The sequence below is a fragment of the Dicentrarchus labrax genome, unplaced genomic scaffold, assembly GCF_905237075.1.
Source record: "Dicentrarchus labrax unplaced genomic scaffold, dlabrax2021, whole genome shotgun sequence".
Classification (NCBI taxonomy): domain Eukaryota; kingdom Metazoa; phylum Chordata; class Actinopteri; family Moronidae; genus Dicentrarchus; species Dicentrarchus labrax.
In genome coordinates, this window is record NW_026136718.1 from 8,982,210 (window position 1) to 8,998,014 (window position 15,805).

At 40.3% G+C, this 15,805-nt stretch overlaps 1 protein-coding gene across 2 annotated transcripts in view; it reads right to left on the minus strand.

The window, feature by feature from the left end:
• Positions 1–15,805, minus strand: part of anos1b (anosmin 1b) — a 42,344-nt gene that overhangs the window by 12,862 nt on the left and 13,677 nt on the right. For both annotated transcript variants that reach the window (XM_051377197.1, XM_051377196.1), the window contains exons 3-6: positions 6,169–6,231; positions 5,301–5,508; positions 4,198–4,382; positions 2,431–2,560 (exon numbers count right to left, since the gene is read on the minus strand). In XM_051377197.1, coding sequence (XP_051233157.1) covers positions 2,431–2,560; positions 4,198–4,382; positions 5,301–5,508; positions 6,169–6,231 — 586 coding nt within the window. The remainder of the gene's footprint in view (positions 1–2,430; positions 2,561–4,197; positions 4,383–5,300; positions 5,509–6,168; positions 6,232–15,805) is intronic.

The following is a 15,805-nucleotide window of genomic DNA, read 5'->3' on the forward strand; positions in this document are numbered from 1 at the left end:
GCCTCCATTTTCAGTAGCAACCACAACACAGACCAAAGGCGACCACCACTAAGTCACTGTTTGCCTCCGAGATTAAATCCTGAGGTTGTTGCTCTTTCAACACTGGCTCTGTATCTCATTAGAACCTCAAACCCCAATCCTGTATTTCATTAAAACTACAAAATGTATTTGATTAGAACTACAACCCCCATGGCAGGCATCCCACAGGCCCCAGGCTGTGCTTGGCTGACCCAGATGCAGAGATCAAAGTTAGGGCAGCATATTAGGGCTGCAAGACCTGGCCTGTTTGTGTGTGCACGTGTGGTTTTTCGTCGGAAAAAGCCGAGTGTCTCTCAGTGCCAGCAGTAATTTTCAGATCAGAACCAAAACACACATTCTTTTCTGAGGCCTTTTTCACTCCGTGTGTCTCCCTTAATCAGCTGATTTCAGTCCATTGTTTCATGAAATGAAGACATCAAGATGAGTTTTTCTGATCCAGACATTCCCTCCTAATTACCGCTGGCAGGTCCTGTGCAACCCTAGCATCTGAATGAATAGGAAAGGGAATTTTCAGATTTGAATTCTCTCTCTGGTTAGCATCAGGTCACAGTGGAAGAACTTCAACCATCCTGACATCTGCCAGCTTCCTGATTTGTAAGCCCTGACCTCCAGCCCCTGACTAATCAGAATAATGAACTGGAAACACAAGACTCTGACTCTGATCAGATGGTATTTAGAATGTTTTGAGTGTGTCTTTAACCTTTGACCCTGGCCCTCAACATACATACACATACAAAAGGATGGACATACACACACTTAGGGAATAAGTCAACATTTTATAATAATAAGCTCACTTGCTTTCTTGCAGAGAGTTTGATGAGAATGTCAATACAACTCTCTTAGCTTAGCATAAAGACCTGAAACAGAAGCATGTTTCACTATCTGGAACTCTGATGGATAAACCTGGGTTTGGCGGATGCCAGGAGAACGCCACAGTTCCTACCAGATCGCATAGTGCCTACTGTAAAGTTTGCTGGAGGAGGGATAGTGGTCTGCTGAGTTTGGGCTAGTTTGGACCCCTTAGTTCCAGTGAAGGGTCTCCTTAATGCTAGAGGATACGAAGACAGCCGATTGGGTGCTTCCAACTTTGTGGCAAAAGTTTGGGGCCCTTTGCTGTTCCAGCATGACGGTGCCCCTGTGCACAAAGTGAGGTCCATTAGGACGTGGTTAGACGAGTTTGGTGTGGAGGAGCTTAATTGGCCTGCACAGAGCCCTGACCTCAAGCCCACTGAACACCTTTGGGAGGAATTAGAACGCCGATTGCAAGCCAGGCCTTCTCGTCCAAGATCAGTGCCTGACCTCACAACTGCTGTTTTCGCTGAATGGCACAAATTCCCAGAGACAGTCCAAAATCTTGTGGAAAGCCTTCCCAGAAGAGTGGCAGCTGTTATATAGCTCATATAGGTGTTGTGGTCACTTTTTGCCATACCCTGGTTATTGGTTATACCCTTAATACAAGCACAAATAAAACAATACATATGAACGACACCTGTTTATATTATTAATAATTCAAACTTTATATATAGAACGTGCAGACAAGAGAGTGGTATCAATCTTCTTATCTCACCTTTAGCAAGAAAGCAAATAAGAGCATTTCTCAAATGTCCAAATATTCCTCGACATGGCATGAGGAATTCTACAGTTTGGAGCTTTGTTGAAGGCGGTGGAAAATGCTATCTCAGACACCTCTTCATAATCTCCCATAAGTGCTCAATTGATAAAGAACCTTTTTCCAAAGCTCGCTCCAACCTGAAGTCATTATTCACATACAAACATGCTCCAGCCAATCCTGGCAGGGGATTCATATCACTAGCCAATCCTGGCGCAACACCAATATGACCTAAGTCTGCTAAACATTAAAGTGAGGACCTCCTACAGTGTGTGCGTGTCAGTGTGTGCGTCTGTGTGCGTCTTACTCTCACTTTCACCCTGTCTCACTGACCCACACCAGGGATTTCTCTCTGGCACTAAACCAACTGAATGAGTATGTGTACAGTATATGTATGTGTGTCTGTACAGTATGTGTGACTATGTGCATGTGTAGTTGTGTGTGTTTTCTGTTTCCTGTCTGTGTTTTATGGACTGCCTGATATTTTTCCTGCTGTGTGTACCTTATCCATCAACTCTGAGTGAAAGAGAGAGAAAGAACAGGGAAGGACAGGAAGGGAAATGTTCCTGAATTTTCTGACTTGTCCTCTGAGAGGTGTAATATCTCTCATAAAATGACACAAATGGAACGTAAGGATCTGCGATTTGCTCAGTGTCTCATGACAGAATATCAAAATTCACAGATAGCTTAAGGAAACATGCAGGAGGAATTGTCTCTCTCTGAGGGACATAATGGTTCTCTAAAAAAAATGAGAGTATGTGTTTGGACTGTGTTTGCATTACCTTTACTGGAGATGTAGTGTTTGCTGGGTGTGGTGAAGCCTCTGCTGCCGTGGCTGTTGATGGCTGCTACTCTGAACTGGTACCAGCGCTGAGGTCTCAAATCTGACAGAACCACGTCTTCGGAAAGGGTCTAGAAGTACAAACACATAACATATAACAGTGACTAGGTGCATGACAGAAAAAGACTTTGAGCAGCTGTACCTGCTGTACTCATTACTTTCCTTCATCTAACAGATAAAGTTATATTTCATCCATAACAAATTCAAAGAGTAAGTCATCAACCCTTGAAAATCTTGTTTCCGCTGACCACCAGTGGTTTAACTCCTCAAACTTACCACAATGATGTACAGTTGTACTCCAGGAATGAATACATCATATCTTTGAGGATAAGATACAGAAAATATTGATCCTTAGGTGACAAAAACATATACATTTTTACAGACTAAACCTTTAACCTTTAAAATAAGAACATAGGAACTAGTATTTAACGGATTAGTTTTGGGAAATACGCTTATTCGCTTTCTTGCTGAGTGTTGTGAAAAGATTGATAATACTCTTATGCCTGTCTGTAACTTTTTAATCAGCAGCTGATTAGTTTAGTTTAGCTTAGAATAAAGAGTGAAATCAGTGGGGAAAGCTAGCCTAAGCTGTAATGTGTTAATTAGAGCTTTAGAGGTGCTGGTAGGCAGATTTTGTTACCTTTGGACAGAGCCATGCTAGCTGTGTACAGATATAAGAGCGTCATCAATCTTCTCTCAGCAAGAAAGACACACATATTTCCCACAATGACAAACTATTAGTTTAACATTATTCCAGGTCCTACAAGTTTTGAATACTTTTAATACTAAAATTTGATGTTCTGTCATCTCTCTCAAATTCTTACTATACCTTGTTTCAAAAACATGACATAAAGCCTTGAGTAAGTTATACATATATGAGTTTCAGAAGTTAATGAGCTGGAAAGTCAGATGAACACAGTCGGATTGGAATTCCATCTGATAATAGTGAAATTAAACGATTTGCCAAAATTATGGTTAAAATTGCTTCAAAGATTCACATGTTTTGTCTCCTTGACAGTGCAAATGTAATCACTGCTTAAAATCTACTCATCCACAATCACACACACACACACACACACACACACACACACACACACACTCACACTCACGAGCTGCCATCTATTTAAGTCTATAATGAGCGTTCAGTCATTCAGAGTCAGCCGATGGAACGACTGTGGCTGCCTGTGGTTCCTTTTTAAGCTCTGCTTATTTACCTAACCTCACACAGGCACACACATGGACATACAGTGCACACACACACACTCACTCATACACATACACACGCACAGACATACGGTTTACCCTGGCAGAATGGGAGACTGGCTGGGGTGGAGAGGTTTAGACAGCAAGGCAGCAGACGGATGAGGTGGAAACAGAGTCTAACATCCATCTCCATAGCTGAGAAGTTTCATCATTCGAGGCAAATTGAGAGTTATGAGGTAAAGATATGTTACAAACTTTGTGGCGTTGTTCCACTGTTAAAGGCACAGGGAAGCATTTTTATGGCTTCGGTGATTCAAAGTTGCTAGTTAGACAGAATCAGCTATACGCCATGTTGTTCCATGAGGATGACATTAACAGCATCTCTTCAAATACATTTCTCTTTCAGTCACTGTACAATGAGAAGTTTCTTTCTAAATCTTATCTTATCTTATATCTCAAACCTTCTAATCTTCAAATAAAGACCTGGCATTAAAACTGTAGTTACCATGGCAACAGTAGCCCACGGTGTGGCGTGGTCTTCACTGGGATGAATCCCGTTGTTCCAGCGGGACTGGAGCATGTAAACGATCGGCTCCACGCTGACATTGAACTTTGACACCCACGCAACCTTCATGTCACCTTCTGAATCTTCCACAAAGCTCATCTCTCTGCGAGGCTTCAGAGGAACACCTGCAAGAGAGAAAAGAAGACATTATTTAAATACATTTTTTATTTAGAAGGGCAAAACAGAAAAGTGATGTTATTCAAAACTTATTTAAAATACATTTCAGTAACATCTGACTGTGAGACTGATTGTCTAAGTATAGAAGGATATTGTATGACACAGATTGTAATTTTCTGATGGGATATTTAAATAAAGCTGACTTGATTATCAACATAGTGGCTCTAGGAATAGGTGGTATAGATGGCACATGGACAAGCATTAGAGCTAACAGGATGTCTCAAACACCATCATATCTAATTATTATGGAACATATGTTATATATTCAGTGCATTAAAGACTTTTTATAAATAAAAAATATCATGATTCCATTGTTATTGACTGACATTCATTAAATGATCAGCTTCAATTCAATATTACCACGTAGGCATCTGAGGCCGCTTGTACTCCCGACTAGCCTTACACAGACTTGAGCTGGAGCTTTTAACCACAGCGGGACCGTCTGGGACTCGAGATGCAGTCAAGCACGCAGTATTTAGGGATCTTTATTACATTAAATTACATTTCATTCACTTGGCAGACACTTAGAACAAAACCTACTTACAATAAGTACATTTAAACACCATAGCAACAAGAGCTACATGTCATCAAATAATGGAAGCATCCTTCTCACAGAAACAACTAAAAGCGTGTTTAGTGCTATAAGTACCCTGCATGGGTGGTCACTTATAGCATATCAGCTAACAGAGATCCTTTTTAATCAACATCAGCTCCGTTACTTTTAATCAGCACAGTGTCATGCTTATTGAAACAATCAAAAACACTTTACTCTTTAAACCATTTCCATCAGGGCAGCAGCCTCTTATAATAAATCCCACGAGATGTTACAAACCAGTCCCAACCAGCTGCCAGGGACTCGCCTTTACCTTTATATAGATTGGCTGGGGCTTGGCAAGTGTGTCCGCAGCCATTAGAGCAGCATTTCCTTGGGGAGGGACAATGCTGGTCTGACGAACAGCTTTCCACGCAGGCCGCAGCGAATCCGGTCGCTCGCTGAGGCGGAGGGCAGTCACCCTGACGAGACGACCTCAGAGAGGTCAGAAACTCCCTGCTCGTCACACACTCTGTCTGCTTCTGAGAGACAGAACAGAGGGGGAATTGTTATTATTACAGTTGACACACTACGGAAATAATACGTAATGTATAAACACACATATGAGGGCAGAAAAACACACACGAGAGGTGAAAGCGTTCCCTTTGGTAAACTCGTACTGACTCTTTGAAGACAGCCCTTGAGATCTGGCCTGAAAAGGGGGTGCATAACTCTGCGTGTGTGTGTATCTCCGTGTCTGTGCACATGGCTGCAGATCAGCAAAATGTAAACACAAGCTTTAGCTAATAGCTCTGAATTACCCTGTGTTCCTAACCAGCCAGCCAGTCAGTCATCCAGCCAGTAACATGCTTCAGCTATTGTGATGAAAAACTAATCTGAAGACCACAGCGACCCGCTTTACAAATAATCATTTAGGGCCACACACACAAAATACGCACTCATGTGTATACATTCAAAATCTCACAAACATGTTATTCATACACACATAAGGCTTGCATAAACACACACAGGAATGTTCATTCACTTAGCTTCATGTTGCCAACAAAAGCAGGTTTCTGGTGCAGGAGTGACACTGCCACCACGGGTGTTGTGACACACACCCAACCACACACACACACACACACACACACACACACACACAACACACACACACACAAACACACTCTCTCTTTCTGTCTTACCTCACAAGACTTTGGAGAAAGCACCTTCCTGGTTTCCCACAGTTCTTTGCATGGCTGAAGACACTACACAAAAACAAACAAATAGAAATAATCAAAGTATGAGGCTTTAGGCACACAATAAAGTAAGGGTTTTACAATTTACACTTGTTTCATCACACATGATTAAATAAGTAAAGAACTCAAGTTGTAAATCAACATCAACACCTTAAAGAATAGTTCAATATTTTTGAGAAATATGCTTACTTGCTTTCTACTGGAGAGTCAGTCTGTTCAATACCACGCTACAGCCTGCAGCCTGCTTAGCTTAGCACAAAGACTGGAAATAGGGGGGGAAGCTAGCCTGACTCCATCCAAAGGTAACAAAATCCACCTAATAACTAACACCTCACAAATTAACACTATATAGTTATTTGACGCTTTTTTCTTGGCTGGGAGCAACAACTTCCTGGAATTTTCCCCGCAACTGGAAGAAATCGTCTCACACATGGCCTTTAAAACAGAGAATTATACAATACATTCTTGTTTTTGTGCAGATTGAACAAATGAAATATAAAATGTTAATAAGTGAGCTTTAGAGGTGCCTGTAGACAGATTTTGCTACCTTCGGACAGCATCAGGCTAACTCTTTCCCCTTGCTTCCAGTCTCTAAGCTAAGCCAACCTGTTACTGACTGTAGCCTTGTATTTATGGATACTTAAGGCTATCAAACTTGTAATCTAATTAAGAAACTGCCAGGATGCAAAAATAATTTCCCAAAATGTCAGACTATTCCCTTAGCTGAGGTTTGAAGAAAAGGAAAAAGTGTAAAAACAAGGATAAATGGTGCCAGAGGATTTTTGCATTTGCAGAGGCCGAGCTCTCAGTGTTTAAGCAGGTAGGGAACACAACACTCACACACACTCCTAGAGCACACATGCACACCCTCATCTGGTTTGCCACCTCGGTGAACTGGTGAATGATGGCTCTTGCCAAATCAAAACCAGACAACATATAAAAACTGCGGTTTCACCCCCCAACCTCCTCTCTCACTCACTCTGTCTGTCTGTCTCCCTCAGCTCCCCAGTGTGCCTGGATTCAATCATTTCTGCAGTTTATTCCATCTCAATGATTCCAGGGGAACAAACAGAATCAACAAAAAGCCATAAAAACTTCATCTTTGAAAAAAAATAAAAGGCTACTGTTGATGAAAACGTCTTCTCCAGAAGCGGTTTTGAGCAGGGCTCATTTGCAGACTGATGACTATGAATATTACAAATGACAACTGTGTGGGCTTTTAGGGTTATCATCACACTTGAGCGCTGCTTTCAATGTAAACTTTTCTTTAATGGTGAAATAAAGGACAACACTACAACTTGCCATGCAGCATCAACAAACCAAAAGCCAGTGAAGCCACAAGTGCTAGTTTCTTAACCTATGGGACATAAAATGGAGTCTCAGCATGAAGCGTGATAGCTGTTTAATGTTGTGCAGTCGGTTCATTTCATTTAAGTCATGGAAGAAAAAGTTTGGGTAAGCTTAAAGTCAGACTCCACCCCGAAATCTCTCTTTTGAGTATTAAAACCCTCTTGCTCTGAAGGGTTGAAATGAAGCTGTAAAAAGGTTGTAGTTTGCTCTTCCGCAGGGAACAAAGACTGCGGCCAGTTTACATTGATGTAGGTTACAATGGACTCCAATAGTGACTATAAAAAACAAAATATCAAGAGAAACAATTTAAAATCCTTCTCTGCTGTCCATCCATCCATACCTCCATCCATGCATCCTTAAAAAGTGACTTAAAAACTAATTTGTACATTTCTGTAAATTCTTCACGTTGATGTCGTAAGTTAGAAATGTTCTGATAACATTAAAGAAGTTCATACAACCGTTTCATGTATAATATATTGTTATTGATAAGTGAATTATTAGTGAACTATTGTATTATATACAACCTGATATGTCATACAGGCAGAAGTAGTCAAGGTACAGAAGCTGAGATATGTCAGTCCCGGGCAGTAAATATGCTGCTTTTTAGGAGAGTTGATGCACATCAATTGGTGATGGATTGAAGATGGCCAGCGTGTTTTTTTTTCATGGGAAACAATAATTGCAGGTGTCTCTTTAGGCATCAGAACAAGTTCAGGTGGCCTTGGCATTTAAAATATGGTAAATGGTGAAAATATGACTGGTTGGAACACAATTCCCACATGGAACCATTGTTCTCCACGAAGAAGCAAATTACAAACCGTTCGTAGCCCTCTGTCCACAATAGATACAATTTGAAAGATGTTTCTCTTGAAGTTATTTTCCCTTTTTCTCCTCTGTAAGTTAATTATGCATTCCTCAAAGAGTCTGGGTATGAGGAGACAGGGAGATAATGCAAGACACCCACCCACACACACACACACACACACACACACACACTAACACTAACACACAGTACTGTAACCAGATCCAGTGTGATGTGTTTCTTCAAGGAGCTCTCGTGGGTCTCTTCACTCGACCACGTGCTGCTCAGGTTGTCAAAATCTCCCCAAAAACACCTCATACACACACACACACACACACACACACACACACACACACACACACACACACACACACACACACACACACTCCATCTTGCATCCAAACCCAACCCACTCTATACTCCCCCATCTCCTCCTTTACTGCCACTTTGATCAGTTACAGACATCTTTAATTTTTCATTCCTCTGCTCTTGTCCTTTATCCTCCCTTATTCCTCTCCCCTCCTCCCAACCCTTTTCCATAATCCTCTGTTCTTTTTGTCTCCTGTCTTCACATTATCACTCCCCTTCTTCTCCTCCATGACCTCTCATCTCTGCGCTGCCTTTATCTAACTCCTTCCTTGCCTCATCTCAATACCTCTTCTCTCCTTCTTGGTCTGCTCTCAGGCTTATCCTCCTCTCCTCTATAAGGCTAAAACTCCCACTGAAGTTCATCGTTGGGTGTTTACACAGTCGGTTAAAGGCAATCGCTGGCAAATGTATTGGCAATGTCACAGGTCCTTTTCCTGTGTCCTTGTCTCTACTGCACGGTATTTAACAAAGACAAAAATGTCTCAAAAGCTAGATACTAAACACACCCCTCATATTTTACATAATGAATACTAACTCTTAACATAAACACCAATAATAACTATTGCTCTTCTTGTGCAGTTGGAATATTAAACATGAAACTGCACTTTTACACCAAGCAGTCGGTGTAGGTGCACACAGATGTTTCGATGAAGTTTTACATTTCACATGCTGTCTTAAACGCCTCTCTCTTTTCATGTAACATTAAGTTGTGGTTGAATTCAAAGACAAATTTACACCACAGTGGACAATAAAGTAATATTTTTATAATTTTATTATGATGTATAAAATTTTTATTTATTTTATACATCAGAGGTGAAAATTGAATAAGTACTGTACTAAAGTACATTGCATTTTATGCTACTTTATACTTTTTCTTCACCACACTTCAGAGGGAAATGCTCTACTTTTTTTCTCTTAAGTATAGTTTTAATGCAACAAAAGATTGCTTTACAAAGTATGATGAGTTATCAATGGAATAATTGTACATAAAATAGTCAAAATTAGTTACACTTTGAACAACTACAACAGTTAAATACTGCTCACATGTTATCAATGATAATGATAACATGTGAACATACATTTTAATATATTAATAAAACATTTGACACTGACATTCTTCACTTTAATGTTCTATACTGAAGTAATAAATGTGAGTATTAATCATTTTACACAGTCAGTCGGTCGGGAGAGGGGAGAAAGGGGTGGGGAGTCGTAGCAAATGGATTTAAGCTGAAAACACTTGTGGTATGTAAGTGGTACACACCTTACACTCTCAAATATCCCTTGGATGTTGTAAATCATTGAAAAGTACATGTACTATATTTGTGTAAGAGGAGCTGAGAGACGAACGGACACTTTTGGCCTTGAAGGCGACATGATGAGTTATGTGTGTGAGGGAGAGAGAGCGGTAGACACAGCAGAGGTCAGAGGTCAGAGATGTTACTGTTTAACACACCAACACACTGTAACAACAGAGCCTGGATTAATGACCATGTATGTGACTGTATGTGTGCATAGTTTGCATAGGAGCTCCTCAGATATCTGTGTAATAATTAATCACACACACACACACACACACGCACACACACACCTACACACACACCTTGTCTCTCTGGCTTCTCCTGCTGTTTTATGGCCTCACCTGCCACGATAGAGGGATGACAGCCACACTCAGTAAGAGGGGAGGAGAGGAAATGGGAGGGGAGGGGAGGAGAGATGTGGTTACAGAGTGGATAGAGGGGGGGAAGCAGTGAGTGTCAGTTGAAAAGGAGAGAAGAGATGAAAGACAAATAGTGAAACAGGTCCAGGGAAAAGGGAGAGAGAGAGAGAGACAAAGAAAGACAGCAACAGACCAGATGTTCTCACTCTCCAGACACGGTCACCAGTTGAATGGGTCCAATGTGAAAAACTATTTATGTGTTCAGCTTGTCATCAGTTGTTCAGTCTATTTTATACTTTTTACCCTACAGCACATATGTGTAGCTTTTATGGTTGGGTATTGTTTGGACTATTCCTGTAGTTTTTGTGTGCCAGTGCTAATATCAAAACTATACTTGTATACTACTGTCTATTCAGCAAAGGAAGCCAAGGTTAATTGTCAGCTATACACAAGATGCCATAATACAGTTGTGTACAACTGGCAATATTAAATAATGTAATATACATAAATCAAGAACTCTCTGATCAGTGAATAGGTACCAGTCGATGCCAGCTCTCTGTACTTTGAATTTTTAGATAGACAGACACATTTCAGTCAGTACCAAGAAGGTATTAGTGTACAATACCCAGCACTAGTAGCATTTCTAAACAGATTTTTATCAGTGTGAGTAAACAATGACGTCTCCATGATGTATAATGTTGGAAAAACGAGAGTTGTAAAACTATAGCTATGACTGCACAGCTCAATCTCAGAGTACTGGTATTACCATGTACGGTATTAGTATTGTGCCTAAACCTATACCAAAACTTTAACCACAGTGGCGTAATATCATTTAACGGCTGTTGAAATGTTACACATACTTTATAAACTATAGGCGGACTATCCAAATAAAATGTGACCAAACCACATTACAATAAATGATGTTTGTTCTTCTGTATAAGATTCTCTTGTTCACCTTCTGAATCACAAAAAATAACTTGAAAGTTATTCTCCATCCGCTTTTCTCATCTTCCACGATCAGCTATTTTGAGAACCTGAAAGCTCTGTTTAAAGTGAAGAACAGCATCATCTTCATGTTTTCTCCTGCAAAGTAATCCAGCAGATTTCCTGTGAAATCTGACCTGGTGGCCTGCATTGAAACATGCAGTTCAGTGGTTGATGTCACATACCGACTTGAGGTTAAAGGTGTTTTATGAGTGATGATTTATTAATGTTACAGTGCTACATTCAGTAGTTTTAATACTGCCACATTTGATGTAATACTGTATGTACAATACAGTACAATGGAAGAAAAAGATGAGCACTGACTGTAAAAAAATCGACATGTAAATTTTTTATAGCGTAGACTTTATACAACAGCACTCAGATTCTTAATGAGAACAGAACATTTCAGAGGGCACACACATGCTTGTTTTACATTTTGAATATGCACACACACGCATGTACAGTATGTTTCCAGACTCACACAAATACACACACTTCAGGCTTTGTGGTACTTGAGTGAAAAGTAGCGGAACAAATTTCAAAAATCCCTTTGAAAAGCATGTTAGACTTCTGCCAGACCTTTGGAAAAACATGTACAACAACCAGAGCTAACTTAAGTCGGCAGCTTGTGTGAGGAGAGGAAATGCTGGAGGAAAGAGAACAGAGGAAAAGAAAAAGAGATCAGCAGGACGGTGAAAAAGACAAATGCTTCGAGTGGTTAACTTCCTCACCTCTCAAACCACATGTGCCCACAATGGCCTCAGACAAAAATCCTGCCAGAGGTTTCTCTCTGTTTCCCCTAATCATTTTCTTTCTGTGCTTTTGCTCTTGGTCCAAAATTAAACTAGGATGCTAGACCGACTACTCCACTTCTGACAGAGAGAGGAAGGCATGGACGATAAAGAAAATGAATGTGGTGGTGGTCAAACTACTTTACCTACATGAGGTTTATTATTAAAAACATGCCATGGTTTTATAAGATTAGCTGGTTTGTTAACTTTTTAGAGGGCGAACAGTCAGGTAAGAGATTTGAAAACTATGTATATTCCTTCAAATTCCCTACAAGCACGAGCCGGCATTTCTAACTATATTTTGACATAATTGGCACTTATGGCAAAGTAAATGTAACATATCTCAACCAGACGTCACATTAAACTACTGGACAAGTCTGAACAGCAGAGGAGATGGAAATGACTGTGGGAAAAGGAGAAGAAAGAAAAGGAATCAAAACGGTTATGTATTGCAAGCAAGCTGTTGTTTGCAGCTGTCGTGCTTGGTAGTCCAAATGAATGACCGAGATACTTTAAAATCTAAGGAGGAGAGAGAGAAGAGGGTTCAGACTGGCACACAGGGATGACTGCCTGATCACTGAAACTCTTTCCAACGTATTTTATCTATCATTTCCTCCTGCTTTTTGATTATACCACTATAATTGTTTATTAAATTTTACACCAAGCCCAACAGTTTAGGGACGGCTGACTCAAAGAAAGAGTAGTGAGTGTTCGGTACCCTCATAGAGTTCTTACATGCAGTAGAATATGAAATATACCAAGCACTTGCTCTTGCTCTTATATAGCACTCTTCTACCTTAACGGACAGCTCTCATTCACACGTTCAGTATCTTTCTCAAGGACACTTCCACATGTGTGGACAGGAGGAGTCAAAGATCGAACCGCCAACCCTGCAATTAGTGGCTGTGGCTCTACCTCCTGAGCCACAGCCTAAGCATACTGAACTATTCCAACTGGTATTACCAAGTAATGTGAACCTCTTAAGACCAAGTTATGAGGAATGAGGAAGCGAGGATGATAAGAGGAAGAGCAACAGTGACTTGATAGCTCTGCTCCTTTGTTCTGCATCCGACCTGTTTGTTAGTGGACATCCCGCCGCCTCACACACCTGGTACACATTACTACGTCTACTCTGCATGTGTGTGTGTGTGTGAGAAAGAGAGAGAGAGGGATAAGGAAAGAGATAAAAGAAGGAGGAGATGGACAGATGGAGGAATTGAGTGAGGACTGTAGTTCAGTTTTAGTGAACTCCCATGTGTGTTTCCATAAGTCCACTGATGATGTGACACAAACCATATGTGTTGGGGCAACATCTGCATGGTGTGCGTGTGTCTTCAACAGAAAGGTTGTGATGTAACAAAAGCACAGATAAAGCACCACAGTTGACGAGACAAAGCTTACCTTTCTTTATCTGTTGTTTAATTTCTTTCATCCCTCTTTCTCTTATTGTATCATATTTGTATTGTAAATGTTACGCCATCCAGTAGAGGAGTAACTTTGGACAAATACAAGTTGTTATGTATTTTTAATGCTCCTGGGACTCTGAGACTGAAGAAGATTAAAGAAAAGGGCACAACATTTCTAAAAAATATATTCAAGTACCTTGCTTTTTTTAATATACTTTTGTGGCATTTCCTTGCAAAATAATGGATCATTGCAAGCTTCCAGCTTCTTAAGTGAAATAGATGACATGGGAAATTAAATTAATCCTTTAGTTTCACAGTGCACCAGTTGTGCACCAGTGGTGTGTGACTGTGAACGGATAGATTGACTATGTGTTACACATGTTAAAAAGTCAGTGAGAACAACCTATTTCAGCACTGCTCCAAATCTGGGTAAGGACCCAAAAAGGATTTGAGGGAAAAGTAATACCAGTCCCCAAATTATTCTGTAAAAATCTCTGTCAAAAGTTAGTGAGTACGTTACACTGCCAAAATGCTTTATGAGATCCTGCAGTGGAATGTAGGTAGAGACCAAGTCACATTTTGTTAGATTTGCCTGACTAATGGCCCTAAAATTGGGTTTATAAACATAAGAAAAATGTAGCTCTCCAGAGAAAAAGTCTGAAAACCAAACTGTGCAGAGGAGTGTTTTTCTTCCAACGGATCAACAGCTAAGGACCAGTGGACTCACGACTTCCTCCCCACTCTCATGCTCGGGATCTTTTCTAGCTGCTTGTGATTAGACAACATTTAATGTTTTAGAAGCTTCTGTTTATATTTCTATAAGTAAAATATACATAAAAAGGGACTGTATTACTTATCGAAACTGATGTCATGTCATCACTAGCATTAACAAGACTAATAGTCTACTAAATGCCAATGTTATTATGCTAACATGCTTACAATGACGAACATGCTGATGTTAATGTTTACAAATTTCACCATCTTTCTTGAGTGTGTTAGCATGCACACAACATTTGCTACTTAGCACTAAACACAAAGTACAGCTGAGGCTGATGTGAATGTCATTAGTTTTTCAGGGATTTGGTCATACACCAAAGAATTAGACAGACTGATATTTTGACCTGACGATGGCGCTTGTTTAAACGTCAGGAGATCACCAGAGATATCACAATCCATCCTGAGGGGAACATGACTGTGTGTACAAAGTTTCATGGCAATCCATCCAACAGGTGTTGACATTTTTCACACAAAACCGCAGACGTCAACCTCATGGTGGCGTTGGAAGTAAAGTAAGGAGATCCCCAAAGTCATTAAGATACAGCTTCTGGGAACCATGAATGTCTGTTAAGAATTTAATGGCAATCCATTTAAAAGTGGTGGACTGACGTTGCCATCCCCAGAGCTGCAGGCAGGACTTAAACATTTCAAACAATATCTTCATCCGTCTCTCTGTAGTTCCTTACAATATATTCCGCGATCTCTGCTATACCTTCTTAAATGAAATATGGTATTAGAACAAATGCAGACATAACAGAACAGAGTGGAATAGACCCCTGGGAATGTTAGCCTAATGAAACAATAATAAAGTGGACTTTCCTCATTGTATAATGCTTCCAAGATGCATAATCAATAAAAAAAAAAAAATGCCGAGCTCTAAACATCTCCCATATATCCTGTTAACAAATATACACACCTTGGGAGCATTAAACTGTGTTGGACTTCCTCCGTTGTATAATTCATTATTTTGATTAATCTTGGCAATTATGGCCGAGGACTGGGATATGTGCTTTTCTGTTCTAATTTATTTTTGTTGGCCTGCTATGGTGACTTTTACAAATTGGGCTGCAGCCACTTTCAACAGACTGTAAAACGGTAAGAATTAATAACTTTGCAATTCAAACAAGCAAGAAGAGACTCTGTGCATGTCTGTGCAGTATCAGGCTGTCTGAGAGGAAAATTGCGGTTTACACAGCGTCAGCCCCCACTGGCCTGTTTCAGAGACTGTTGTTGGACGTCGGTTGCAGCATAGTGCCACACTGGTATTCACACATGTACAACAGCAAGACACAAAGCCAGGGTAGTAAAGTTTAGACATGGTATTAAACTCAAAAATATTTTCCGTTCTCCATTCTCTCTGTTTCTTTGTTGAAGTCTAAACATCAGGAATAGAAACAAAGGAGGGCAGAGAAGGAAGGAAAGAAAGGATATAGATAAGTTTTGT